Source organism: Drosophila persimilis, unplaced genomic scaffold, assembly GCF_003286085.1.
Source record: "Drosophila persimilis strain 14011-0111.01,24,50 unplaced genomic scaffold, DperRS2 tig00000124-arrow-pilon, whole genome shotgun sequence".
Taxonomy (NCBI): Eukaryota; Metazoa; Arthropoda; class Insecta; order Diptera; family Drosophilidae; genus Drosophila; species Drosophila persimilis.
Genome location: NW_020825294.1, coordinates 5,496,416 through 5,522,355, shown reverse-complemented (window position 1 = coordinate 5,522,355; position 25,940 = coordinate 5,496,416). Strand labels below are relative to the sequence as shown.

At 45.9% G+C, this 25,940-nt stretch overlaps 3 protein-coding genes across 9 annotated transcripts in view; 2 read left to right on the top strand and 1 right to left on the bottom strand.

Moving 5' to 3' along the window:
- The first annotated feature begins 1,733 nt into the window (after positions 1-1,733).
- Positions 1,734-3,685, top strand: LOC6593962 (cytosolic non-specific dipeptidase). Its single transcript, XM_002018611.2, has one exon. It carries the CDS (start codon positions 1,811-1,813, stop codon positions 3,569-3,571), a length of 1,761 nt encoding a protein of 586 aa, XP_002018647.1. The 5' UTR covers positions 1,734-1,810; the 3' UTR covers positions 3,572-3,685.
- A 1,719-nt stretch (positions 3,686-5,404) lies between these two features.
- LOC6593305 (acyl-CoA synthetase family member 2, mitochondrial) lies at positions 5,405-8,775 on the top strand. Its single transcript, XM_002018612.2, has 3 exons — positions 5,405-5,655; positions 6,933-8,385; positions 8,451-8,775. The coding sequence occupies exons 1-3, from the start codon at positions 5,585-5,587 to the stop codon at positions 8,709-8,711; spliced, it is 1,785 nt and encodes a 594-aa protein (XP_002018648.1). The 5' UTR covers positions 5,405-5,584; the 3' UTR covers positions 8,712-8,775.
- Positions 8,776-8,807: 32 nt separating this feature from the next.
- LOC6593307 (filamin A-interacting protein 1-like) overlaps positions 8,808-25,940 on the bottom strand; it is a 100,618-nt gene continuing 83,485 nt past the window's right edge. For 5 of the 7 annotated variants that reach the window (XM_026987188.1, XM_026987190.1, XM_026987191.1 and 2 more), the window contains 5 exons: positions 17,224-17,528; positions 16,923-17,153; positions 12,175-12,370; positions 11,426-12,110; positions 10,319-11,354 (listed from right to left, as the gene is read on the bottom strand). In XM_026987188.1, coding sequence (XP_026842989.1) covers positions 10,319-11,354; positions 11,426-12,110; positions 12,175-12,370; positions 16,923-17,153; positions 17,224-17,528 — 2,453 coding nt within the window. Of the gene's footprint in view, positions 11,355-11,425; positions 12,111-12,174; positions 12,371-16,922; positions 17,154-17,223; positions 17,529-23,281; positions 23,765-25,940 lie in introns of those variants that run through there. The other 2 variants (XM_026987193.1, XM_026987187.1) reach the window with 2 other exon arrangements.

Genomic DNA, 25,940 nt, shown 5'->3' with positions numbered 1-25,940 from the left:
CATTTTCATTGGCAACACACTCACACTATCACACCACACACACACAGGCACACATGCACGGAGAGAGACAGAAGTCAGGTGTATTCGGAGAGGTAACAAAAAACGTTTCTTGGCTTCTTTTGCAGGCCACTTTTCTATATGTTTGCTGGCTATGAGGCCTACGAGGAGCTGTAGCTATAGCCAACACATCCGCTTGTTATTATTCCACTTTGATTCTTTCGCTTTCTTCACTTTTACTACACAAATTTATATGTTTAGCCCCTTTTATGGTTTCGGTTGCGTGTGCGTCAACGGTTATGCCCCGGGCGGCGGGCCGGGCCAGGCGGTATGTAGTGTAGTCCTTTGCCCCGTTCGACCACTGATTCCGCACTGACTCCAACTCTCGCACTCGAACTTGGCTCGAACTCTGACTCTGAGCCACCAACAACCGTTTGCTACGAGCGTCTGCGAGTTTCTGATTTGCCAGCCCCAAAACTTCTTGCCACGGAGCTCAGGTGAGACTCTAGTCGCCTCAGCACCTTGGCAACACGACGAAAGAGCCGCCCCCGGCGCTAGCGAGCATCCGCGCAAGCGTCTGTTTACAATTGTTGAATCCCCACTCCGGATCCGGATGACACAGTTTTTGGCGCCAAAAGCGAAACAGAAGAGCCACGAATCTGGGAAAACTTCTCGCGTTTCGTTGGGATTTCCACAGTCTCTCTCGCTTTCTTTCTCTCTCTTGTTGGTTTGAGAACTGCAGGCGATTCATTGAGTGACTTGGGAGAGCCGTTGTTTCTGGTTTTGATCAAAGCAGTCCGCCAAAAAAGGGACAGGAATGATTCACGTAATGTTTGCAGGTCTTTGCAGTTGATTCGTGGTTTGGGCTGGGAGTGGAAAACCCCCGGGAAAACTAAAACTCCCGTTGCGTGATTCCATCTTTATGTACAAGTGAATTTAGGCTGATTAGGAATAAAATAATCATCTGTTTTGCGCTCACCCTAATTCCACTCTAACTGCATAAACGCACACACATATGTATGTAACCTTCTTAGAAACCTTTCTATCAATCCAAATCGTCGTCGAACGCGCAGTGTACAGTATGTACAGCCCATAATTAGCGCTAATCCATCCAGTGGTGCAGCAGTACAGCAAATCTCTGTTATCGTTATGTTGTTTGCAGTGCCCACTGTACGAAATTCTAATCTACATACACACATACACATATGCTCCCGCAGTGCAGCCGCCTATGCAGCTTCGTTCTCTCGCGTCTTTCTTTCGTCTTCCCTATCGCTCTCTCGATCTGTCGCGCTCTCGCTTGCATAAGGCACGGGCAATTCGGCGTGCCTGCTCTCTAATTTAGTTTGGCACTCACTTCTTGCACGTCTCTGGCGAATTATTCGCTATCCCCCCGACTCCCATCTGCTACCATGCGCTGCTGAAAAAGCTCAGTAGCTCAACATACAGACTGGTCGTAGTTCAGGGCCACACCCTCTAGCTTCGAACAATGAAACCCCCAAATAAAATCCACAACAGAGAAATCTTACTCACAAATGTGGAATCAGAGCTAGACAGCTTCCAATAGTGGGTTCTATCCATTCTATAAGCACTATAACTCTGTGATGTCTCACCTGATTTCTGATTTATCCATTATATATTGAAATGAAAAGGAATCACATTTGAGAGTAGTCCTCCCACGGTAAATGTACATTTGAATGGTCGACAGTTCAATGAAAACTACACCATTTCCCATTTAGCTTTGCTTTGAAACAACAAGCACATTTCTAAAATTTCCAAATTAAACACCAACAAAAGTACATAAAAAACCGTCAAGATGATTTGCTGGGGCCAGCGGAAAGTGTGCGGCATGCTGTGCAAGGACGAGAGCTTCTGCCGATGCGGGATCGGGGAATGCATCAGGGACTTCGCCAAGCAGGACCGATTTCATTGGAGGGAAACGGATCTGGCGGATGCCGTGCACGCCGCCAATATGCGGGGCCAAGAGTTCCTTCACAATCTTGACTCCATGATACAGATCCAGTCGATCAGCAAGGGCATTGAGTATGAGACGCAGGCCAAACAGAGCATCGAGCGCGTCGAGCAGCAACTGCTCGAGATGGGGTACACCGTGGAGATGATGGAGGTGAAACCCACCGTCGAGGGCAGCGAGCAGACGGAGTATGTGATCTTTGCCGAATACTTTTCCTCCCCGGCCAAGACCAACGTCGTCATCTACGGCTACTTGGACGTGCCGCCCATTGGGCCGGAGGAGCAGTGGACCCACGATCCCTTCAAGATGACGCGTCTGGATGGAATGCTGTACGGCCGCGGAGTGGCCACCTCCAAGGGTCCGATCATGGCCTGGATATACGCCCTGGATGCCTGGCAGAAGGAGATCGGCGATCTGCCCGTGAATGTGCGCTTTGTGATCGAGACGAGCCACTACCAGGGCAGCCACGGACTGCGCGGCATCATCCACGACCGACCGGATTTCTTCAGAACCGTGGACCTCATCATTCACTGCAGCCACTTATGGATCGCCGATCATGCGCCCATGGTCCCCACCAGCCACACCGGGTACATCTACTTTGTGCTGGAGGTGCAAGAAAATAAAGCAGCCAGTGCCGAGATGACAGCTCGAACGGAGCACGAGCCGATGAGCGAGATGTGCCAGTTGATGAACTCCCTGATGGACATCAAGAACGGTGTCCTGGTGAAGGACATCAACAGGCATGTGATGCCGCCCACGCACAAGGACTGGGACATTATCTGCCTGGCGGAGGTCGGCACAATGGAGTTTAAGGAGACGTACGACATCGAACGGCTGCCGTACGAGCGCACCAAACAGGACTACCTCAAGCACAAGTGGTGCCTGCCCAGGCTCTCGATACACGACGTCCTGGTCAACCAGCCCACAAGCATCCGCAATCTCTACAAGCCCACGCGCATCGTGTCAAAGTTCTCGGTGCTGCTGGTGCCGGATCAGAGCATGGAGTACGTGCGCTTCTTGATCAAGGATCATTTGGACCGGGCCTATAGGCGCCTCAAGTGCGTGCACATCGCCCGCATTCGGGTCGTTGACCAGCTGGCGCCGCTGAACGAGTCCCGGCACGATATCTTCCGCAAATCCTTCAAGTACGCCTTCAACAGGGTGTTCGAGTGCAAGGTCCATATACCAGACACCATCACCATCAGCCTGCCGATCGTGAACGAGCTGCGAAAGTTCTGCATGCCCACAGCCCACACATTAGCGGTGCCCTTCGCCTCGGTCCACCACCGCCCGTACACGGGGGACGAGTCGATCAGCGAGACGATGTACGGCCAGAATTTGGAGCTATTCCTGACCCTGATCTACGAGATGGCGATGGAGGCGGTGGACTGCAAGTGCAAAGTGGAGAAGGACTACTGCTTCAAGTCGGGCCATGGCTCCGGTAGGGACTTCCGGCACGTAGTCGACGAGGGGCAGAACACCCATGTCATCCTGGAGATGGATGCGCCGCCACTGACCAAGAAGGAAAAACGCGAGACCGTCAAACGATCGGAGGACGCCAAGGATGTATTGCTCGGCGAAGACCGGGAAAGAACGCTTCAGTAAATTGCCTACAGCCCCTCTCATATTGCTAGATTTGTTTGCCGAAATTTAGTGTCGTTTGAAGGTAGTTAACGGGTCTATTAATAGACCATCAAGGTCAATAAAATAAAAAGTACAATGCCCGTTATGAGGGGGGCATTCTGATACTCAACCTCACTGCTGCGATAACAGCAAGGGGGGGGGGGGGCTATGTCTGGCTCACCTTATCAAAGATGCCAGCCGCAATGATTCAAGCACTGCCCACACATAATGCCAGTGGACTTAGTCGTACTAATTCTTATCTTTTGGGAAAACAAACAAAAGAAATATGCTAAATCTGATAACAACATCGGAATAGTACCGTGACCTCCGCTCTAGTGGCTGGCTGCCGTCGGACTTGACCTTTGCAGTCGCGTTTCACCAGAATTTCAACTGGTACTCTACCCTAAGACTATGCCAATGCCGTTTCTGGGCAAAGAAATGTGCAATTTCACAAATAAATACCACTTCAAAACCAGTATGTTTTATGTAACCGTAACGTAATATTGTGATTCGATCCGTCTACTTGATTATTCCCAGACTCGTATAAGTGGGGGATCACACAGCCCCGGCTCCCAATTGATTCTCCACCTGGCAAATATGAAGCTCTATTGCGGCCTCCTTTTTTTGCTCTTCGCTTTGCCGAGTTCCAGGCCACAGAGCTCAAATAAAAATGTTAACAACATCAAAATTGGAGCTCCGACTACAGCAGCTCCCATTGCTCCAACAGCAGGAGATGAGTTATATAACTATGTTAACAAAGTACCGGAAAATATCACCAATGTCGGCTAACGGTATATTTTCGAACTTCTATTACCCCGGAAACGCCAGTAACGTACCTAAGATGCCTCCGCGGATTTATACCAAAAAACATGACTTTTTTAACATTTAATAACTTGGAAAATTAACACTGAATATAATATATGTATGCGCAAAAAAATTCTAAGCAATTCGCAGAGTTTTGCCCTTTTTTTTACCGTAATCATTCAAATATAAATATTTTCATAATATGACGGTTTTTTTAAAATTTTGTCGTACCAATAAAAAATAACTCCAGAATGGAAATGCCCATTACGTTTATGAATGTACCCTAATGAAACACCGCTATTATACATACATATATGGGAAACATACATACATATGTATATAAGCAAGCCATCAGAATATTCAACAGCTGCTCGAAATTTAATCTCCAGTAGGTAGGCTAGTACTACATACAGTAAATAGTGATACTACTCACACACAACCCTCTAATTACTATTAAGTTCTATTACATATGAACATATATACATACATGTACATATATGTGTACTTACTCGTGTCAGCTGCTATGCAATCAGCAATCTAAGGTCTATTACATTATCACAGCTTTGATGTATAATAACAAACTACTTCTGAATATTCAGGTCCACTCTTGACTCGACTCGCCGATCGCACAAAAACCGACGCACATTTCTGGCAAATCATAACACTACGAATATCACGCCATAACGAAAAAAAGCTTCAAACATAAAAACCAACAACAATTGGCACCAAAAACCAGTCGTACGTCCACAAAAAGCTCCCGACACCCGACGAATGCTTTTATAGAGCAGAGGCAGAGGCAGACGAAGACGCAGCGACAGCCACACGTGCGGGCAAACGCAAACACAAACAAAACGTTGATAATAGAAAAGAAAATAAAAGCAAAGCAAAACAAATGCGAAGCTGGCAAAGATCGTGTGTAGCCGTAAAAAAAAAAAAACAAAACACTAAAGCTATGGAGCGGAGGGACCAGATGGGCGGCGATTAGAATGCCGGTGCTCACAGTCTGTTTCGGAACTTGGCGAGCGGCGGACGCCCAACCAGCAAAAAGAATATAATAAAACTTCAACTAAAACGAAGATCGTTAAAATCAATTTAAGCACAGTTGTGTATTGTGGTGTGGTTCTAGTGAATCTGTGAATATTATGACATTTTTTTAATAATTATTCGATTGGAATTGTGATATCAAACGCCATGAATAAGAAATTGCAGATTGTTTCGAGGCATGTGCTTCGTCAAGGACCCCTGCTCCAGGCTATGCGCAGGTAGGATCACAAAAGGATAATCGTCCACGAAACTCCTTCCAAGGTCAAGGGTTTGTTATTCCGCCCTAAGATAACAGTTTCCAAATACTAAATGCGCAGTTTTGACGGGGGGTGTTTGTGTGCGTGTGTGTATATTCCCCATCTCCCGTCTCCATCCAACTTCTGCACATTGCGTAATCATTTCGGTTCCAGCTGTTTTAGTACAGTTGCCCACTGAAAAACTGTTCATCAAACTAGATCTTAGACTGGCATAACTGACCAACTGAAGTGCCACGCCCCCCCTTAAGAAATGGCTAAAAATATATCAGACTTGTGGCAGACTAGTAGATTTTAATTATCGGAAATTAAATTAGCTGACATCTGAAAGATAAGCAAATATTTGGCGACAGAAATTTCCATTCGCCTGATAATTTATGGGAGTGAAGACCCTCAAGTGTTAATTGAAATGCGATGAACATGCTTTAATAGATATCTGATATTTACAAGTACATATGTATATCAATATACTTATATAGAACAATTGTTAGAATAACTACTTATTTCGATTATGCAACTATTATATGTATTTGTAATACATTTATGGAAATTGTTTGCTAGATTAGATAGGTAGTTCTTCTCCTCTCCTAGCAGCTATCAAACGCGCTTACAGCTGGCAAGTACTTCATTCTATAGAGGTTGGTGGTGTGAATAGTGGAAAGATACACACATACATATATAGATACATATGAAGGGGAAGTGTGCCTCATATCTTTTGACCAAGTTCATATTATACGAATGTACGAATACGAGTGTGCGAACTAAAAGCTATGTCATAGGTGATGGAACTAAATTGATTCCTTCAAATAGTAACACATGATCAAGATTTTATTGATGCTCAGGAGGAGGAGGATGATTCGGGGGGTCAACAGCGATGTGTTGAGTGACATTTATCAGTCCCCATAAAACTTTAGGTACGTCATATCATCTTATATTGCTATGGCGCCATCTGGCAGATTTTTTTGTTTGATAAAAACAAAAGGCGCCACTATGGAATATGGCGGTAATAAATGTAACTTCAGAGAGGTAAAAACAGGGCTGAAAAACCAGCGTTGATATATAACAGATTTTATAATATTAATATTTTATGGGGTGGGAAACGGGGGTCTGGACGTTACACACATCCATTTTCACTACAAATCTAATATAGTACCCCTATACATATTTTGAGTATCGTATATCAAATATTATTAGAAGACGTGCATTACTTACCTTTACTGATATTTCCTCATCCTCTTTAGTGTGTCCACCTCTATGCCCGTTCTCATCAGTCACCGACATCATATTGGTAAAGAGCCTTTAGTCTATCGCACTGTGGGCCAGCAGTTGGAGCTGACGGCATCAAAATATCCTGATACGGAAGCCATCGTGTCCTGCCAGGAAGGTAAGCGGTACACCTTTAAGAGCCTGCTGGAGGAGGTCGACCGGTTGGCGGCAGGATTCCGGAGACTAGGACTGCGGCCCGGCGATTCTGTGGGGCTGTGGGCGCCCAACTATATGCACTGGTACCTGGGCATGATGGCATCCGCCCGGGCCGGACTTACCTCGGTTGGTATCAATCCAGCCTTCCAGGGCCCCGAGGTTGCCTACTGCCTGAACAAGGTGAATGTCAAAGCAATTGTGGCGTCGGAGACGTTTAAGTCACAGAACTACTACGAGATTCTGCGCAGCATTTGCCCGGAGATAGCAGATGCGGATCAGGGCAAGATCAATAGCGAGAAGTTCCCGCACCTACGCTCCGTGATCATCGACAGCAAGGACAGTCTCAAGGGCGCCCTGCGGTTCGACGATTGCCTGGATCTGGCCAGCAGTAGCGAACGTGAGGAGATCGGCAAGTTGCAGACCAAGATCTGTCCGGAAAGTGCCTGCAACATCCAGTTTACGTCGGGCACCACCGGCAGTCCCAAGGCGGCTGCTCTCTCCCACTATAACTTCGTGAATAACGGCATCCATGTGGGGACTCGCAACCAGCTCGAGGGGGAGAGAATATGCGTCCAGGTGCCACTGTTCCATGCCTTCGGGGTGGTGATCACGATCATGGCCGGCTTGAGCAAGGGGGCGACTCTGGTCCTGCCCGCGGCTGGCTTTAGTCCCAAGGACTCGCTGCAGGCCATCGTCAAGGAGAAGTGCACTGTGATACACGGAACGCCAACCATGTATGTGGACCTCGTGAGTACACAGCGGAAGCTCCAGGTGCCGCTGGGCAGAATCAAGAAAGCCATCACCGGTGGAGCCATAGTCTCGCCGCAGCTCATCAAAGACGTCAAGGAAGTCCTGGGCGTTGAGGCTATGCACAGTGTCTTTGGTCTGACGGAGACAACAGCCGTCATCTTCCAGTCCGTTCCCAACGACAGCGAGGACAAAGTACTCCATACGGTGGGCCATCTGCAGGATCATGTCGAGGCCAAGGTAATCGATTCCGATGGCAAGTGCGTGCCCTTGGGCCAGCCCGGAGAGCTGTGCGTCCGCGGGTACGTGACAATGCTGGGCTATCATGGCGATCCGGAGAAGACCGAGGAGACAATTGGCAAGGACAAGTGGCTCCGCACCGGTGATCAGTTCGTCCTGGAGGCCAACGGATACGGACGCATCGTGGGTCGCCTCAAGGAGTTGATCATCCGCGGCGGCGAGAACATATTTCCCAAGGAGATTGAAGACTTTTTAAACACCCATCCGCAAGTCATCGAAGCTCATGTGAGTACCACTCAAAGTTTCCTTTAGATCCAGTGATTGATTGATTCGGTGGATATCTCTTCCAGGTGATTGGAGTACCCGATGAGCGGCTGGGGGAGGAGCTCTGCGCATTTGTCCGCCTCAACGAGGACATTGATCCTGCGACCTTCACCGTGGAGGCGTTGCGAGCATACTGCAAGGGCAAACTGGCGCACTTCAAGATACCGCGCTATGTGTTCCCCGTCGAGGCATTCCCCAAGACCACCTCTGGCAAGATCCAGAAGTTTAAGCTAGTGCAGGAGTTTAAGGAGCGCGTGGGCCAGGATCGTGAGGCCGTTAGAGTTTAGAGAGATATTACAATATTACTTTTATCTGTGAATCGAGCAATAAATTTTAGACTTTTTTAAGAGACGTCTTTCGTTGATGGGAAATTCATTTTATAGTTTCTGAAACAATTACTTATTTATTTAAGGGTTTCTTGAAAGTATTTAGCAAAAAATATTTCTAGGGATTTATCATTTGTAGCAATGTGTTTCTCCCGCTGTTTCTTTGCGGCACCTTCTCAGAGAGACATTGGCGCCTGGGCCTGGGGCTGGGGCTGGGTCTGGGGTTGGGGTACCCTCTTAGCTGTAGTTCTCTCCACACATAATAAAAATAACATACTTAAGAGTTAATGACAATGCCTGCGTGTTACAAAGTTATGCGTATCCCGAATCTATACATATAAAACTCGCATTCTTCGGATACTCGTACAATCCAAGGATAACAGAAAGTTAAAACATATTTAACTAAAACTAATACAAATTCATACGTACACAAATATATAGATTATTGAGAGAAGAATGCTCTCGTATAAACTAGGCTTTTAAACAGTTTCAATTTGCTTCTTGCTCATTCCGTAGCGGGCATTAAAAACTAAATAATAAATACGCGTACATCTAGAATTTCCATACAAACGCACAAGAATAAAGCTTATAGATCTGACATACTAATTGGTACATTATTATATATATATATTATTTATATTATTACACACGATTAGCGGGCATTTAAGGACATCGAGTGAATGGGTTTGAGCTTGGGGAGGATTACAATCATTGAGAATCGCTAGGCTAGAGGCTAGGCTAGTATTTGGATTGGGATTAACATATTTAGTATGTATGTATGTATGTATCAGCGAGTCGCGGTTCGAGTACAATATCAATATCAATGTCGCTGTGGTACGTGGTACGTGGTATAGTAATAAGTTTTATGCAAATATTCATACTGCTTCAGCTAAATGCTATTCATTACATTACTGCAGGAGTTCTGGTCCTACTCCTGATTGGTTTGAAACATTTTTAGATTTATATATATATTGATTTTCTGTATGTATTTATGTATGTGTATGTTGTGTGTGTATGAGTGTTTGTCTGTGGCTTCCATTAAAAAAGTTAGTGGTATACTATAACATTTATATGTCCTTTGCCGTATTCTATATCTATGCCAATATTCCATATCCATATCCTATCCCATACTCGTATGACAGACGGACTGTGACTGTTCTATTATATATCCATGCATTATCCTGTTATACATTGGTAAAGTGGGGGGCGGGGGCAGGACATCTATTATATCTACTGCTATAATGCTAAATGCAATTATTTACACAAACATTTTCAATTCAGAAATATCAACCAACTATTGTTTAATTTGTAAATTATCATTATCATTTCCATTTCATGTTCTGTTCACAAGGTGCGCTTTAGAAGCTATCATCGTCCTCGTCGTCATCCCCGTCCTCATCGTCGTCGTCCTCGGGCTCGCCCACAATGAGCTCCTCCTGCTGGACATCACTCACGGCATAGGCGGCCATCTCGTAAGCCTCTTCGGCTGCCTCGGCAACGGCAATCTGCTCGATGACTGCCCGCTCCTCATAGCCCAGTCCCACTCCCAGAGCCGGCGGCATGTCCTGTCATGCCTCGGCCTCCGCATCGGCGGCATCCTCCGACCAGCTGACCTCCATGGGGGTGCAGGGCAGCGCCTCCTCAATGGACATGCGGGAGGACGGCTGCTTCGGTCGCTTGGAGAGGGAGCCCACCGATGCCGTGCTGGAGGTGGAGCTGCGCATCATGTCCTCCGATGAGGCCGAGCAGCTCTCGTCCTCGGAGTTGGCACCGGAGACCATGGCCTCGCCGGCCGACTCCTGGATCTCCTGGAATTTCTTCAGGGCATTGGCATCGGACGACATGAGCTTCATGGTGGAGCTGCGCGGACGCATCTCCGACTGCAGCGTGGCATGGGTATGTGGCGAGCTGGAGCAGACGGGATGGGGATCCTCGTTCCAGTCGGGCAATAGCAGCTCTCCGCCCAGCGTGGCGAGCTCGGATGTGTGTCGCTTCTCGCAAACAGCGGACGTCGATGCAGAGCCCTTGATGCACATGGAATGGGATCGTGTGCGGGACTCCGACTCCGATTCGCCGCTGAGTGAGTGACTGCCACGCACCAGCGCTGTGGCCGACATGCTCTGCGAGAGCGGATTGGGTCCGCCATTTCTGTGGACCGACGATGAGGTGCCATTCCTTAGGGACGACGATGAGTGGCCATTGGCGTGTCCGTTGCTTATCGCCTGCTGGCGGCGCTGGATGGGACTGCGCTCGTTGCTGCCACGTAGGGAGCCGTTGCGACGCACCATCTTGGCGGAATGCACCTTGGGCGTCTCGCCGTCGATGTCCAGGGTCCAGCTGATCGAGTCGTTCCTCTCGATCATGCCCTTGATCATCGGCGATGTGGGCGACGACACTGACTCGTTGGTGCTGCGGCTGAAGCAGTGCGAACCGTCCTGCGAGCTGAGGGACCGCTCCTGCAGCCGAGCCTCGGCGTTGTGCAGCTTCTCGGTGCGTGTCTTGAGGAGGTACACCATCTCCTCCTTGTCGAAGGTGAGACGAGTGCGCTTCATGCTCTCATGATTGTAGGCCTTCTGGAGTTCATCCAACTTTTGTTGAGTTTCCCTGAGAGCAGAAGAAAGAGAGTGGAATGTTAGCGTGGAATTCTTTGGGTTCGGGTTTCTTTTAACACTTACTTTTCCTTTTCGGCTTTGGTCTCTAGCTCTAGCTGCAGCAACTCGTTCTTGGACTTGAGCAGATCCAGCTGATTGGATAGCTTTAGGCGCTCCTCGCCTTCGCGCTTCAGGTCCGCGTTCTCCTTGGACAGCGTTGAAATCTCCGCCTGCTTCAGCTCCAGGACGCAGCGCAGGCTCTCGGCCTCGCTGGTCAGGCGGCACAGCTCCGCACTGGTGTCGGACAGGCTGGTCCTGGTGCTGGGACTACGCTGCTGAGACGAGGTACGCAGCACGGATATCTCGTCCTGTGAGAGGGTCAGGCGATCGCGCAGATCGCGCTCGCTGTACTCCTTGCTGGCCCGCAACGTGTTCAGCTCCTTGGTGAGGCTCTGGACGCGCTCGTTGAGCTCCTGTTCGCGCTGGGCGCCCTCGTGAATGCTGGTGGTGTGGATGTTCTTCTTGCGGATGAGTCTGTCGCGGAGCTCTTGCTCCTGGACCCCGGCCTTTTGCAGGCGCGACTGCAGATCCATTATCTGTGCCTCGGCGGTGGTCAACTGTTCCAGCTTGAGGGCCAGCTTGTGCGAGACCTCCAGCTGGTAGGCCTCCTGCACCAGCTTGTGCTCCTCGTCCTTGGCCCGCAGCTGGGCCTCCAGTTCGCAGAACCTTTGCTTTGCAAGCATTTGCACCTCCATTACTTTATCTTCAGCTAAAGCGAAAGGAAATGGGTTAGTTTTGTGGATCAAAGAGACAGATAGAATGTGAATTCTCACCTTGCTTCAGTTCAGTGCGATGCAAATGCTCACGTTCCTGCTGCCGCTGGGCCCACTCCACGTCCTTGGCGTGCAGCTCTTGGCGCAGCTCCTCGCAATCCCGCTGCGTCTGATGCAGCAGCCCGATCGTGTCCTCCAGGGCGCTCCTGTCCCGGGCACACTGCTCTTTGGTCTCCGCGCAGGCGCAGGCATCCAGCTAAAACAATAAACAAAACAAACGTTAGAGTCGCTATAAATCCGGCTATAAAATGCAGTTCGGTTCGGCTACGGCCTCTACCTGTACGGCGTGCAATTAAAAAGATATTTTCAAGAGTCTCCCTTGCACGGAAGTCAAAACAAATGAAAATTGTCAAGAGCGAGGGAAATTCCCGTCTGCAGACAATGCGGATGGAGAGGTCTGGGATGCTCGTTTCGCGGTTAAGGTCGCTTGGGAAAATCCCATCAAATAAACGAATATTTTAATTTCCCTAAGAGATTTCCTTGGTGGATCTCGCTCCATACCTGTTGCTGTGCATAGCCCTGGGCATGGGCGATATTATCCATAAATTTGGGTGTCCTGTGTCTGCTGGCGGATGTGTGGGGCACCGTCCAGGTGATCAAATCAAAGTCCATGGTCTGGGACGACAGTTTCTCGTTGGTGAAATCAAAATTGGCAAACATATTTGCTCTCTCGTGGCCGGTGTGTGTTGAGCACGAATACTTGAAGTAGACTGATGGCCAAACGACCAGAAGGATCTGCTTTTATACCCCGCACCCGAAGCGGCAGGTAGATTGCAGACAAGGAAGAGATCTCTTCGAGGTAGATCTTCCCGGATATGGAGAGCAAAATATTTACAAGGGATTTGGATTTATGCGAGACGCAGACGAAATAAAAATTCAGTTTTTAAAACATGCTGCGAAAAGGGTTCTTCTGCTGGGTTTTAGTCCCATGCCCCATGGAAAAAAATACTAGAAGCGAGGATGCAATGTGGGTGTGGCCCTCAGTGGCCAGGCGAAGGGTGGGACTGGATTCGCTTGGGCAACGCCTAGACAGCCTCGGAGCAAGAAATTTCCAACAGCAGGGAGAGAGCGGCTTAGGGATCGATTCGATCTCTGGCCAACTTCATGTGGTTTCGGATCAATCGAACAATGTGGCAGTGCCAGTAATCCAGTGGGGCGGCTCAATGTGGGTGTCTTGAATGCACTTCAAATTCACCGTAATGGCGCGCACCTTCTCTGCAACACTTTGGGTGGATGCGTGTCGAAGTGGCCATAGCCTCAGAGCGCCTCAGAGGCACGGGTTGGAGGATTTTCGAGTGGATGTTACAAATTTGATTTGTACTAAAACAAATCGCAATTTGCATAGCAGTTTAGAGGGCACTTGAGGAACTGAGTTGGGATCTGTGTAAAGGGATTATGAGTGGTTGTACTTGTCACGGATTCAGTCTAGAATCTAGATATCTAGTAGTCTAGACCTTCTCCACAGTCTCCTACTCTGAACCTGTAGTCAAGATCAATGACAGACAGTCGCCTGGTTAATCCCGATCCACAAATTAAGAGCTGCCCGACCAACTTCCAGGCGTGGCCTGCCTGTCCAGCAAATTAATTGCCACCGGGTCGCTGTGCCTCCGACTCCGACTCCGTCGCAGACGCCTGACATTTGCTGGATGACAGTCAGCGCAGACGTCGACGGAGACGATCAAGACAGCCAGCGGCAATTACCCGACAAGGACGTTTGCAATTCAAGTGTTTAAATCGGTGACTTGCCGCCAGTGAAAGAGACACCGAGAGAGAGAGAGAGAGTGACCAGTCCAGTGCAGTCTTCTGACAGCGGATTTAATCCTTTGGCTGCAATTGAGACAATTTCATGTTGCGCACTCTGCTATCTTAATGGATCGGCAATTGTCCTTCGACGGACACTAAAAACCTCATAAAAACGAGCACAAAACCAACCCAAAAATTGTACTTCCAGCCTTGTCCTTTCTCGCCTAATGTCCTTGTGTAAACGGAGTTGTGTGTGTGCGTGTGTGGAGGACCTTGCCGCGTGTTTTTCCACGGTTTTCACACCAAACTGTGAAATCTCGGATCGGATCCTATCTAAATAAATATTTATGTTGCCACATAAGTTTAGGCTTTTAGTGGGAAAATATTCAAACGAGCGGCCGTGTGTTGCGCGTTACCCCGAAATCCCTCTCTCTCTCTGAAAAAACAAATCCCTCCGCGCGTTGCATGTTTGCAGACACAGCCACGCGGCGGCGGCAACGGCGGTAGCCGCATGCAACAAGTTACACAAATATTGTGGTATGCTCTGCCACTCCCGATTCCCGATACCCCCTAGTATTTGCTCGTAAATATGCATATTCACGGCATTCATGGGTTTGTTTTTTCGAAATGTGAATAAAGTAAATATGGAAAATGCTAAAGATAAATACACAAATTGCATTAGGACACCGGCAAGCGCCAACCAGAACGTTGAAATTCAAGGGAATTTAAAGTCATATTTTTGGGACATTTTACACTGAAATTTTAAATATAATTAGCAACTTTACTGAGTATTTTGGTATGCAATTTATAAAAGAAAAAGGTTTACTTTTGGGAGGTATATTCATTGGATTTTCGTATAGATATTTCAAGAGTACATTTTAGAAAGGGAACTCAAAATATTACGAATATTTATAGTAGACGATGTGCACCTTGCCTTTGGTAAACGAAGGCCTTCAGGTTTGGGTTAAATAATAGAAGAAAATAGGAATTCCTTGGAATATAGTGTGGCTCTTTTATGAGCCTCAATAAACGTCTATAAACTTCAGTACCAATGAAGGAGAAATCATTCACCTGTTAGAAAATCTAACTAAATAAATCAGACAAAACCATGAAGGAAATTTTAAAGAAATTTGTATTTAAAAGAATCAAGAAAGGTTCCCCTTTCCATTTGAAAAAAATCCTTTCCAAATAGTTACAACATCTGCTTTCATCTTTCAACAATTTAATAATGTGTTAAACAGTGAATGAAATTTCCACCAAATAAACCAAAGATTTAGTTAATCTCTTTTTGGATAAAAGATTTCCCCAGAGCTTAAAGAATTGAGTTATGCAAAAGTACACATAAAAAAAGACTAATTTTAAAACTTGCTTAATACTTCCGGAATTCCAGCAAAATCCCCGCAGCTCAAATGTGAAAATTTCCGAGCAACAGCTTAAGGGATTCTGGAATTTTTGCTTCATTTTAATGACTTTCCTTTGAGGCCAAAACAGAACAGAGCAGAACAAAAAAGAAGAATACGAGTAAGGGGAAATGTTCGCAAATGGCCAACGCAAATGACATCAATACAATGGCCATTTGTACAATACAGCAGCCGATGACACATGCTCGTATTGTGCAAAGGCACGGCATTAACTATACTCGTATGTTGTCATCTTTTCATTGCATAAGACTGAGTAAAATCTGAGTAAAATCCCCCTATGCCGGAGCAGCAGTGGCAGGACTCTCCTGTTGTTTCGATTATCCTTCGGGCTTGTGTGCCGAGACAGGCACTAAAGCCAATGGATTTGCGCAATTGTTAAACATTTTGGATGACACAAAAGGCTTTGCTGCTGTCCAGGACAAAATGTGCCTGAGGAAGTTGTTCCAAAGTGGCTTTCAAGTCTTCTCAAAGAGCAGCAAAAATTACAAGTTCGGACAAATCGCAATTTCGTGAATTCTACCTAAAAGCAATTGCGGTTGAAAAGTCAGCAGACAAACAACATCATAAATCGATTTACGATGCCCGGAGGCAACCGAGGAGGATGTCTACTCCTCCCACATTAACCTGACGCATTCGTACGATTATATGCAAATGTTAAACTAATGCTTTTCGCGTTTGTCGCTGATTTTTATGACCTTGTTATTGGTATTTAATAGAGGGCCCCGCGGACAGACGACGACCCTCCCAACAGGTAGAGGTCTGGACACAAAAAAGGCTGGAACAGAAAGCCCGAAAGATTAGATTCCACTAAAGAAAAGGTAACCATTTTCCACATCCTTTAACGGGCAAATCGCGACAAAACTCACACGTGCCCGGGCATTTGTCATTTGTCTAATTAAATCCTTTACACCGAAAATGGCAAACAATTAATTGAATGCTGCAGATGGAACACACGGTCTCTCTCTAGAATGTGCCACTGGCTCACACCCTTTCATTTTGTGGCAGAGAAAGGCTTTCACACACAGTTCCACATCCGCACAAAAGGAAAAGGATGAGGGATTTTCGTTAGCATCTGCTGAATGGAAAACTTTACTTTTGTGCCAAATTTTCAGTTTCAGTTTTTAATTAGTGCAAACACAAAAAGCGAGCCCCGGATCAGGCTCAGGTTTCATGGTGGTTTTCTGGTTTCTGGTCTCTGTTTCGGCTTAGGCCGCACTGACACAATTAAACAAAATTAGCTCAACTTTAAGCATAGATTAAGGCAAATTTCTGAAACAATAGCAAGTCGGCCGGACAGTCGATCCATCAATCCCTCGCAGAACATATGGAAAAGGAAACCATACGGGAATTATTAGAGCAGGTGAACCCAACCCGGGCACGGGCCCGGACCCATCGACACGCATATGTGGAGGACAATCACAATGGGCTGGGAAAGAGATACGCTGATAGGGCTGAGAGAAGGGCTGAAGAGACTGAATGTCTAGGTATAAATCCCTGGCGCCTGTTTCTGCTAAATCCAGCCACTGATCCGCTGCACAGTGCACTCGTTTCTCGTTAGAAGATTACTGGCTACTCGCTACTAACCTTTTGAGACATGAACTGAACCATTACGGCGAGTCCCATCATCTGACGGTGCTCCTGCTCCCTCTCGTTGAGGTTGGCCTGGAGAAACTCTGTCAAACGCTCAGGGTCGAGCACATTGTTCTTAGTGTAGGGCTTCAGGGCGGGATACTGGATGGTGATGTCCACCCGGGGATGGGCAATCATCGTCATTGAACTGCAAGACTTTCCAATGACTTCGCAGACTGGACTCGACTGGAAAAGGAAATTGGGGGAAAATATATTATCCATCTTCTTCAAACCATTTATTTATATGAAATCTTACCTTATTTTTACTACTAGCTGTATTACGGGGTTTGTTTTCCTGATCTTTCTCATCCTGTTTGAGCATCTCCTCCTTGGCTGCGACTGCCGCGGATCCTGTCTGTTTCTGGGTATTGATGAGGGGTTTGCATTCGCATTTCTTGAGCTTGGGCTCCGTCTGACAATTGCAGCCAGCGGCGGCACCGCAAACACAGAGCGACTCCTGGCTAAGGGAAGCCCGCTTCGAGTCCCTTGGCATTGGCGGTGTCGAAGGCTGTCCATTGAGCTCCTGCAACTCCGTTTGATCCACGCCAGAACGCAGGGATTCTGCAACGAGAGAGAGGGGATATCAAAATGTCATTAGTCAAGGTTTTAAAGACGAAGAGATGTAGCCCACAGATAGGCCAAAACCTATCCCTAAGATAGCGACATTACGCAACTTTCGAGTGGCGAAAGTCTCTGCTCATTAAGTCATCTCCCTCCTCCTCGATGAAGATTAACCAGAAGATGAGTTAACACACTCTGCTCCCCGATGAAGGTGAAGTCGAAGATGAGGCTGAAGATGAGCTAACGATGATGAGGATGAGGTAGGCCATGATTCATCTAACGATGAACCACTCCAACAACTCGTCCAAGCGTCAAGCAAAAAAAAATGAGTAATTGCCTCGTGCCTAAAAACCGCAATGGCAATAAATTTTCCTTTTGCATAATTCCATTGACAAAAGGGAAAGCAAGGCATGGCAATCTTCGGCAAATGCCGCTACGAGGTGTAAGAGCTGCCACACCCATAACACCAAAAAGTGGTACCAGTAATGCCATAGGTCGGGCCTAGTGCCGGTGCTGGGGCTCCATCATCATCAATTACCAGACGGTCTCTGTCCAGCTGCGAGGCTGTCAATTAGAGAGGATGCGTGGCCAATTTTTTAGCCAACAAATTGGCCTTGACAAGCCCCAAAGATAGGGAGGCGAGGCCCAAAGGCCCAGGCCGAGAGACAGACAGGAAGAGGTGTGTGTTTGGGGTTCAGTAACCGGCATGATCCATCCATCGATCAGTCCATAATTTACACGATTTCCTTACAAGCCACGCGCCGTTTTGCGGTTCCAAATTGAAGCTGTCCGCCGGCCTGGTCTACGAGCATACGGCCATGTGTCTGCCATAGACAACGGTTGACGGTTTTATGTTACCACATAAATTTCCGACTACGAGCCAAGGTGGCACACAAAGTTGCCGATGTTTGAACAAGATTGCCAGGAGCGGAGCACATGTCTCATATGACAATTGGCACCAGGAAAAATTTGTTACTTGTCGCTAATGAAAGGGGCGGTGCTGTCTTCCGGAGTTGTCTGCCAGACTTAAGATCATTACCGCGAGATGATTATTCAAATATCGAAAGCGAAATTGCCTTGTCACCAAGGTAGCTCCATTCGAACTGGTTTTTGCAACATTGTCAAACGACATTCCAATTTACATTGAATATAGCCCCACATGGATCGCGTCATAGCTTCGGAAAGGAAGTACTCTTCTTATCGGTGGCACTGCCAGACATTTCATAAATTGTTGCACAAAACCGCAACCTGCTCGTTGCAGTAAAGCCATCAAGGCATTAATTCAATTAATGAATTAGCCGACGACAGCCGCTGTGGCAGGTGGATGTGGCGGATTTAGCCGCCTCTTACAGATTGTGTAAGGCCAATAAATAAACGATACCATGCCCGGGAAACTCCAACAAACCGAAACTGGCTTGAAAACTGTTCAGGTTTTGGGTGTCTTGGAAGAATCCCCTCAAATCTGGGCCAATCGAACGGCCAATGATCTTTTAGGAGACTGATCTTTGGGGCAAAATCTAGCAAAGGTCAATCTGTTTTGTTGGCCCATGAAAGTGCTTTGGCATTTCCCAATTCTTGAATATTCTTCCAAGAAATTACTTAATAGCAATTATTAATGGAGGAACCTTCGAGAAAGTCATTGAGGAGCAGTCGGCACACCTGATGCCGCCTCTCCCTGTGCTTCCTCAATGTCGCACGACTCGAACGGGTCTGGCACACGACAGGCTCTCCGCGTTTCAGCCAAGAAACAGAACATTTCGCATGGCAATTAGGCAATTAAATGACATTAGCTACGACCATTTAATTGCAAGGCCAAGAATATTTGCCATGGCACCTCGTACCCTGCGTAATTTCCAACAATTTCCAGCAGAATATTCTCACGGCCCGACTCTCTCTGGTCCCTGTCGAATCGCAACAAGTCGCTGACAGGCTCAATCCGGTGACAGCCGAGCGAGCCAACGGGTGGCAACGCGGGGAGTGAGACCCGAACTATGCGATTCCATTCCATTTGGACGATTTTATGGCACAGAAACCGACCACCTCAGTAGTTATATGGCCGCCGCCCTCTATTTTCACAGTTCCTATGCAGACATTTCCCATTTCCCAGACCATTTGTCACTGGGAAACACTCAGCGGCGGGTGATTTCATTCAGAAATTTCTTCCTTCGAATGTGTGTGTTTTTTTTTTGTCGTGGTGTGAAAAGTGTTGCATGGATTTTCCCAATCTAGATGGAAGGAAGGTTTTGAAACTATAGGAAAAAATTATAGAGAGGAGGAGAAATAAGGAGTCCACATAAGACTTCCCAAAAGAAGTCCCCAATAAAAAGTATAAGTTTAGGTAGAAATATAATTAGTTTAGAAACATTTAAGAGGTAATCATGGATTCCTTTGTGGCCGAAATCTATACATCCTTCAAATCCCCAACAAATTCCGTATTTAATTTTCCAACAGCAGCTACTATTTTCCGTTTTCTCTCGCACTCTTTTATGGGGGTTTTCCCCCCGTGTGCCTTGCGGCATCCATCCACCTCCCGGACAACTCTCCCCCATACAATATCAATCAACATCAAAATCCATTGAATGCCCAGGGTTTGCACATGGGGTCTGTGTTCGGTTTGGGTTCGATTTCGGTCAGCCAAGCTCATAATGACGGTTTGGGTTTGGTTTGGGTTTTCAGCTAAAAACTGAACATGTGTCAAACTGGGACTGCGACTGCGACTGGGACGGTGTTGGCAGTCTCTCGTGGTGCACGTTGCACAGTGGGCCGTGTGATGCTGTGACACTGAGACGGACAGCTGCCTGGACGGACACTGTCCGGCTCTGTGTGCAAACGTTTGGGCGACAGAAAATAATTGAAATTCCAAAATATCTTATTTGGCATTAGGCAGCTGCCACTGACTGCGGCTCCGGCTCATTGTTGTTTTAGCCATTTTAGTGAATTTTGGAAAAGCAACAGCCAACCTGTCTTAACCCATGGCGACCCACAAAAAACATGTCCGTCCGATGGAAATGGAAATGCGCGTAATTAAAACGAGCAACAACGACTCGAAACTGGCATTTCAATTAGCTGCGTTTGGAAAATGCTCAAAAACCAAATAACCGAAAACCAAAAAACCAAAAACACTTGACTCTCGACACAGCGCTACTTGCCACGACTTGAAACGACTAAACGTCGCTTGTCTCCCTGTCTCTGTCTATCGTTTGTGGCTGTCTCTTTCACTGCATTTGTAGCTGTCTCAATCTCCTCAGTGTCTGCTCTGTCTATCGTTCTCCATTATGCCTCTGCCTCTGTTTTATTTCGCGCTTTGGTCACTTTGGGGGGAAATGGGGCTGAAGGAAAGGGTATACGGGGGGGTGGGCATAGTGTAATACAGACAGTCGTCAGCCTTTGGGGTTTATTGCTGTGTGTGGCAGTGCATTTGGTGCTTTGCTTTAATTGCAATTTAACAACAAATTGTTTTAGCAACGAGGCACAGGCATAGGCACAGGCCCCTGGCCCCAAGCGCGACTATCCGTGGGCGAGAGTCAAGTGGCAGGCCGCAAATTTGTGCAAATTTCTACTCGACACATGACTATTTGAAGGAAAAATTTAATAACAAAAGAAAAAACCTAAAGAATGCAGGAAAGAAGAGGAATTTGATTAGAATTCGGATATGGTTTTAGGCTTATTTTTACTCTCTAACAACATATTCCATGGAAATCTAATCCATAAAACATTATTTTATGATCTACAGACAGAAAATGTGGTTGCGATTGACGTCAACGAATTAAATGTAATTTTCTGCTTCATTTTCTCTATAATAAAAGAACAAAGGCATGTATTCCAGATGTAATTTAATAAACATGTTATGCTCCCCCATAAAATAGTTTACTTATGTATTTGGAACTGCCATCAATTGAATGATCATCCATTCTGCGGCAGGAAGACACATGCCATCAAGATATCCCGGCAAATGTGATGTGTTCGAAACACTTGCCTTTAATTGAATCTATTCCATAAACAAACCAATTCAAATAAGCCCACCCTTAATGACACAAATTGTAAACACTATTTGCACTAAATTATGCATTCAGACAGTGAGGAAAAATACAAAAAAAGACCCGCAGCCAGGAGCCAGGTCATTTGTAAACAACTCTCGATGGATAAACATTAAAAGAGCGTCCACAAAGAAGAATCAGGCCAGAAGATGGTCGCTCTACGGATGTATATCTTATAGACACACGATCGATTCCGATTTCGACTAAAGGCAAAGTCTTTTATGATGGAACAGTGACAGGGAGATCGCTTCGAACTGCCAGTGTCGGGGGGGCAGTGTTGAAAGACACATATCAGGGGAATTATGGGAAGATTTTCATTTCACTCAGTACTGGGGTGTATCGACTGTGTCTGGACAACAATGCCTATGGGAAGGCACACACATTTCAAGGTCGTAGAGTCGTCGTCGTCTGGCTTGGCGCATTTCCCATTTATTTTCGCTTAAACATACTTTTTCGTTTCGTTTTTGGCTCAAGTTCTAATGATTATTTTTAGATAAGTTGTGCACGAAAACAATGCTTCTGTTCTTGGCCAACCAATAGATAGACACAATGCCAGATACCAAAATAATGCAATAATAAAAACCGAACCGAATTTGTCTAATTAATCATTACATGACTGAGTGGGGCTGGGACTGGGGCTGGGCTGGGGGGGGCTGGGGCATGCAGATACGTATATGTCTATGATTTTTTTCAATGTTCGTGCATATGATTGATGTACTTATATTCTTTTCATATTATTTTTGCGGTTGGCACACAGCGGAAAGAAACAGAAAAAAACAGCGACAACAAAAAATCCCACGATAGAGAAGACCGCAGTGCAAAAAAAAAGAGCTTCATGACTGGAAAGCCAATGAGTGAGCAAAGGAAATGTGGAAATGATGAAAAAGAGAGAATAATAAATTAAGCGTGGTCAAATAGAGAATGGGGAGTACCCTGGAAAATATTAATCAGCGCAAAGATAATCCATGAATATACAACTTTTTAGCTAATTATTCTATCTGTTTTGATATATCTCTGTGCCCTCTAAATATCTCTTTAATACCTATCTATATATTTATCACAGTGATTCCCTGACACACCGATCTCTGGCTTTGGTCTAAGAACTTTCTTTCTGTGTTTAAGGAAAGGTTTTTGAAAAGATACAAAGGATTTGGATAGGTTTATCGTTTATCTCAAATACCATACGATTACCCACTTTCAGTCTCGTACCGTATACCCCCACCCTTATTGGTTACAGGGTACACTCTCAATGTTTTTGCCAAAATTCATGTTTGTTCTGTGGCACGCTCTAGGCCAACCCGTCGTCAAAACGCGAGTATATAATATTCGTTTTAATTTTTTTTGCTAAATGCGATTGGCTTTTAATGCCACTTCTATTTATTTTTCACAATATTTGGTTGATATACGGGCGCCAAGTGCATTAAAAGTTTTTTTTGATTGAGACATTCGGAAATTGCGTCGCAAAGTCAAGAGCAGAAAATTGGTGAAAATTATCAACAGATGTACAGCATTTATGATACAAATTTATGCAAAATATTTCACTATAAAAATGCAATTAAAATGTAGCACATATTTTGGAGGATGGAAATGGACCACAATTCTATTTCAATTGAATCTGAATCCCTCTTCTAAACTATGTTCCTTGGGGTCCCTCCATTGTCTACATTGCTATATGTATTCCCAGTTCAATTTTCAAATGCAAACGATATGCCTTACCGCCAATTCCCTCATCCTCGGCATGCTCATCATAATCGCAGGCGACCAGCAGCGACGAATCGACGACTATGGCACAATCACCCACAGCAGCGGCACCGGCACAAGCACCACCCACCACTGCAGCACCACCCGCACCCGTTTCGTACATTTCCATCATTACGGTACTTGCACACTGCTTCCGCTCTATTTGGTTTAATGTGGCCAAAGGCATTCAATTAACAGAGCCATTGCGCGGCGGAGACTCTCCCGACTTGGAAGGAATCGACGGAGGCGAGGGAATTCGATTTTAATTGCCGACACTTGGGGACATCCTTAATGAGAGAGAGAATGCACCTCCTTTGGGGGGGGAGGGAAGCCCTTTTAATTCCGCAAAAATGCACACGCACACTATTTTTATTGATTCACATCTTTATTTCCGAATTTGCAATTCTTTGGCACACGCGTAGCGCCGTAGCCGAATCCCCGTACAATCCGTACAATCCGCACACAAATTAAATACGAGCTGGCGATACAATCGCGCAAACTTCTAAACATAAACTGTTAATGAATTTAATTCAAAATAAAAAGAGGCGCGAGTCGCTCACAATCGTGTCGTTGTTCGTTTGGTATCGGATCGTCGTTGTTCGCCGTTCGCTTGGGGATCGTCGTTGTTCGTGGGCTTCATTGGCTGTATATTTTCTTTGGGGGCAGCGGCCGAGGCAGCGGCAGCATTTGCTAATTGTGGCGCTGATTTCACCATGTGGTGGATTATGATCGCCACAAGGCGCTGATCAGACACTGCCAGAAAATGTATTGAAAAGTAAATAATCACCGCCATTTCCCTCCTCTTTCAAGAAAATACTGCTTGTCGATTCCAAACACTGCTTAGCAGCTGTACAACTGCTTGTTAAAGAGCTCTACTCTACTACAACTGCTTTGCTACTTTAAAGTAAACTGCTTGTTGACACTTTTCGTTTATTGTGCCATATTTCCACATGACAGTTACAAAAGTTGGATAATTTTCTACGATTGTGACATAGAGGGATGACTACGACTATGTCTCAATAGGAAAATTAGTAAAACAGCAGCAGTTTCACTCTCGCACCAATTCCAGTAACAACTTATTTCATTTCATAAAAAAAACTGATGCAATTTCTTTGGGGAATTCTGAAAGTTTGTTCCTAGAGACAATATAATAAAAAATGCCTCAATTATATAGGAGAGCTATACTTTTCTAGCTCTTGATGTATTCATTTCTTAGTACATTTTCAAGATCCATCTAAGATTTCAGATTTCAGAATTCTATCATTTCACTCAATCATTATCCTCAGTGTACGTCATACTCTTTCATGCTTGTACATATGTGCACAGCATTAATGAACAGCGCGAAAAAAGTGTACACTAAGCAGACCCGTCCCGAGGCGCGTAATTCAAAAAAGAGTCATATTCTGACGTCAGAGCAGGGAGAGACATGAGCACAGAAAGAGGGAAAGAGACCTATTCTCAATGGAGAATTGATGACAGAGTCAGTAGAGATATTGCTGGGATGGTGCATCAATGAGGGTCACTTAATTGCCTTAGCAGGCGAACGGCCACTAGGCGCATGAGCAATATTTAATTAATTTCTGTCATTTCATTTACAGTAGCCTCGAAAAATTCAACTGAAGACTGGCGTCTAATTAATGGACCCAATATAAATCAAAATTTAATGCCACAAAATCATAGCCCGACAGAGTGGGGTCACAGCACAGCCAGCTGTTTGTTGGGCGACGCCCACGCCCCAGTGAAAAACAGCAGAGACCACAAATACAATTACATATGTACATATATATTTATGGCTTGGCCCGGGCCTGGCCCAGTGAACTTGTCAACAAGTGTTAATTGCAACAACATTGGAGAGGAGAGCGGCAGCGAGAGCCCAGACCCCGTCGCACTGTGCGTAAGTCAATAAAAAACACTTGGCATAGTTTTTGTGTTGGGCTTTGCTTGGGGTCTTGGGTCTGTATGGGTCCGCTAAGACCGTCTAAGTCCAGGCACGAAGCGTCGCGACAAATTGGCGAAAAGAGAAATACGCATTTGGCTTTGTGCAGACATGAAGAAAGACTGCGAGACGACTGCGAGGAAGCGCGCACAAAAAAGTTATTAAATTTTCCACGCACAAAATTTCAAATTATAATCCGCAAATTGGAAGTTTTGGGCAGCGAAGCGAATTGTTGAACATTTTCAGGCGAAATTATGAAATTATAATTATTTTAATAGCATAATTTGATGTGGGATTGGGTGGAGATTTTACAAATATTAAAATAGCACAGAAAAGGTGTAACTAATTCCACAATTATAATTGAATGAAGAAATAATAATCAGATACGAAGATTGTGTGTTTGTTTCACAGCTGAGAGCGCAGCAGAACCCAACTCCAACCAGAGACCTGTGCTATTGGAAAACCCCCCAGCTTCTCCGTGGATTATACTTTAAGATATCCCATTAAGATGCAAATCAAAACATCTCTTGCCTAAGTTTAGGTTATCAAAATCCCATTAATACTCTTGCTAAACTATCATTTTATATCTTCGCTCATAGATCAACCCATTTCCAGTGGAAAACTGTACCGAAACCCCGCAATCTTTGTTCTCCTAAGCCGATTTGGAATCGATTAGTGTTGGCCATAAATATTTTATAG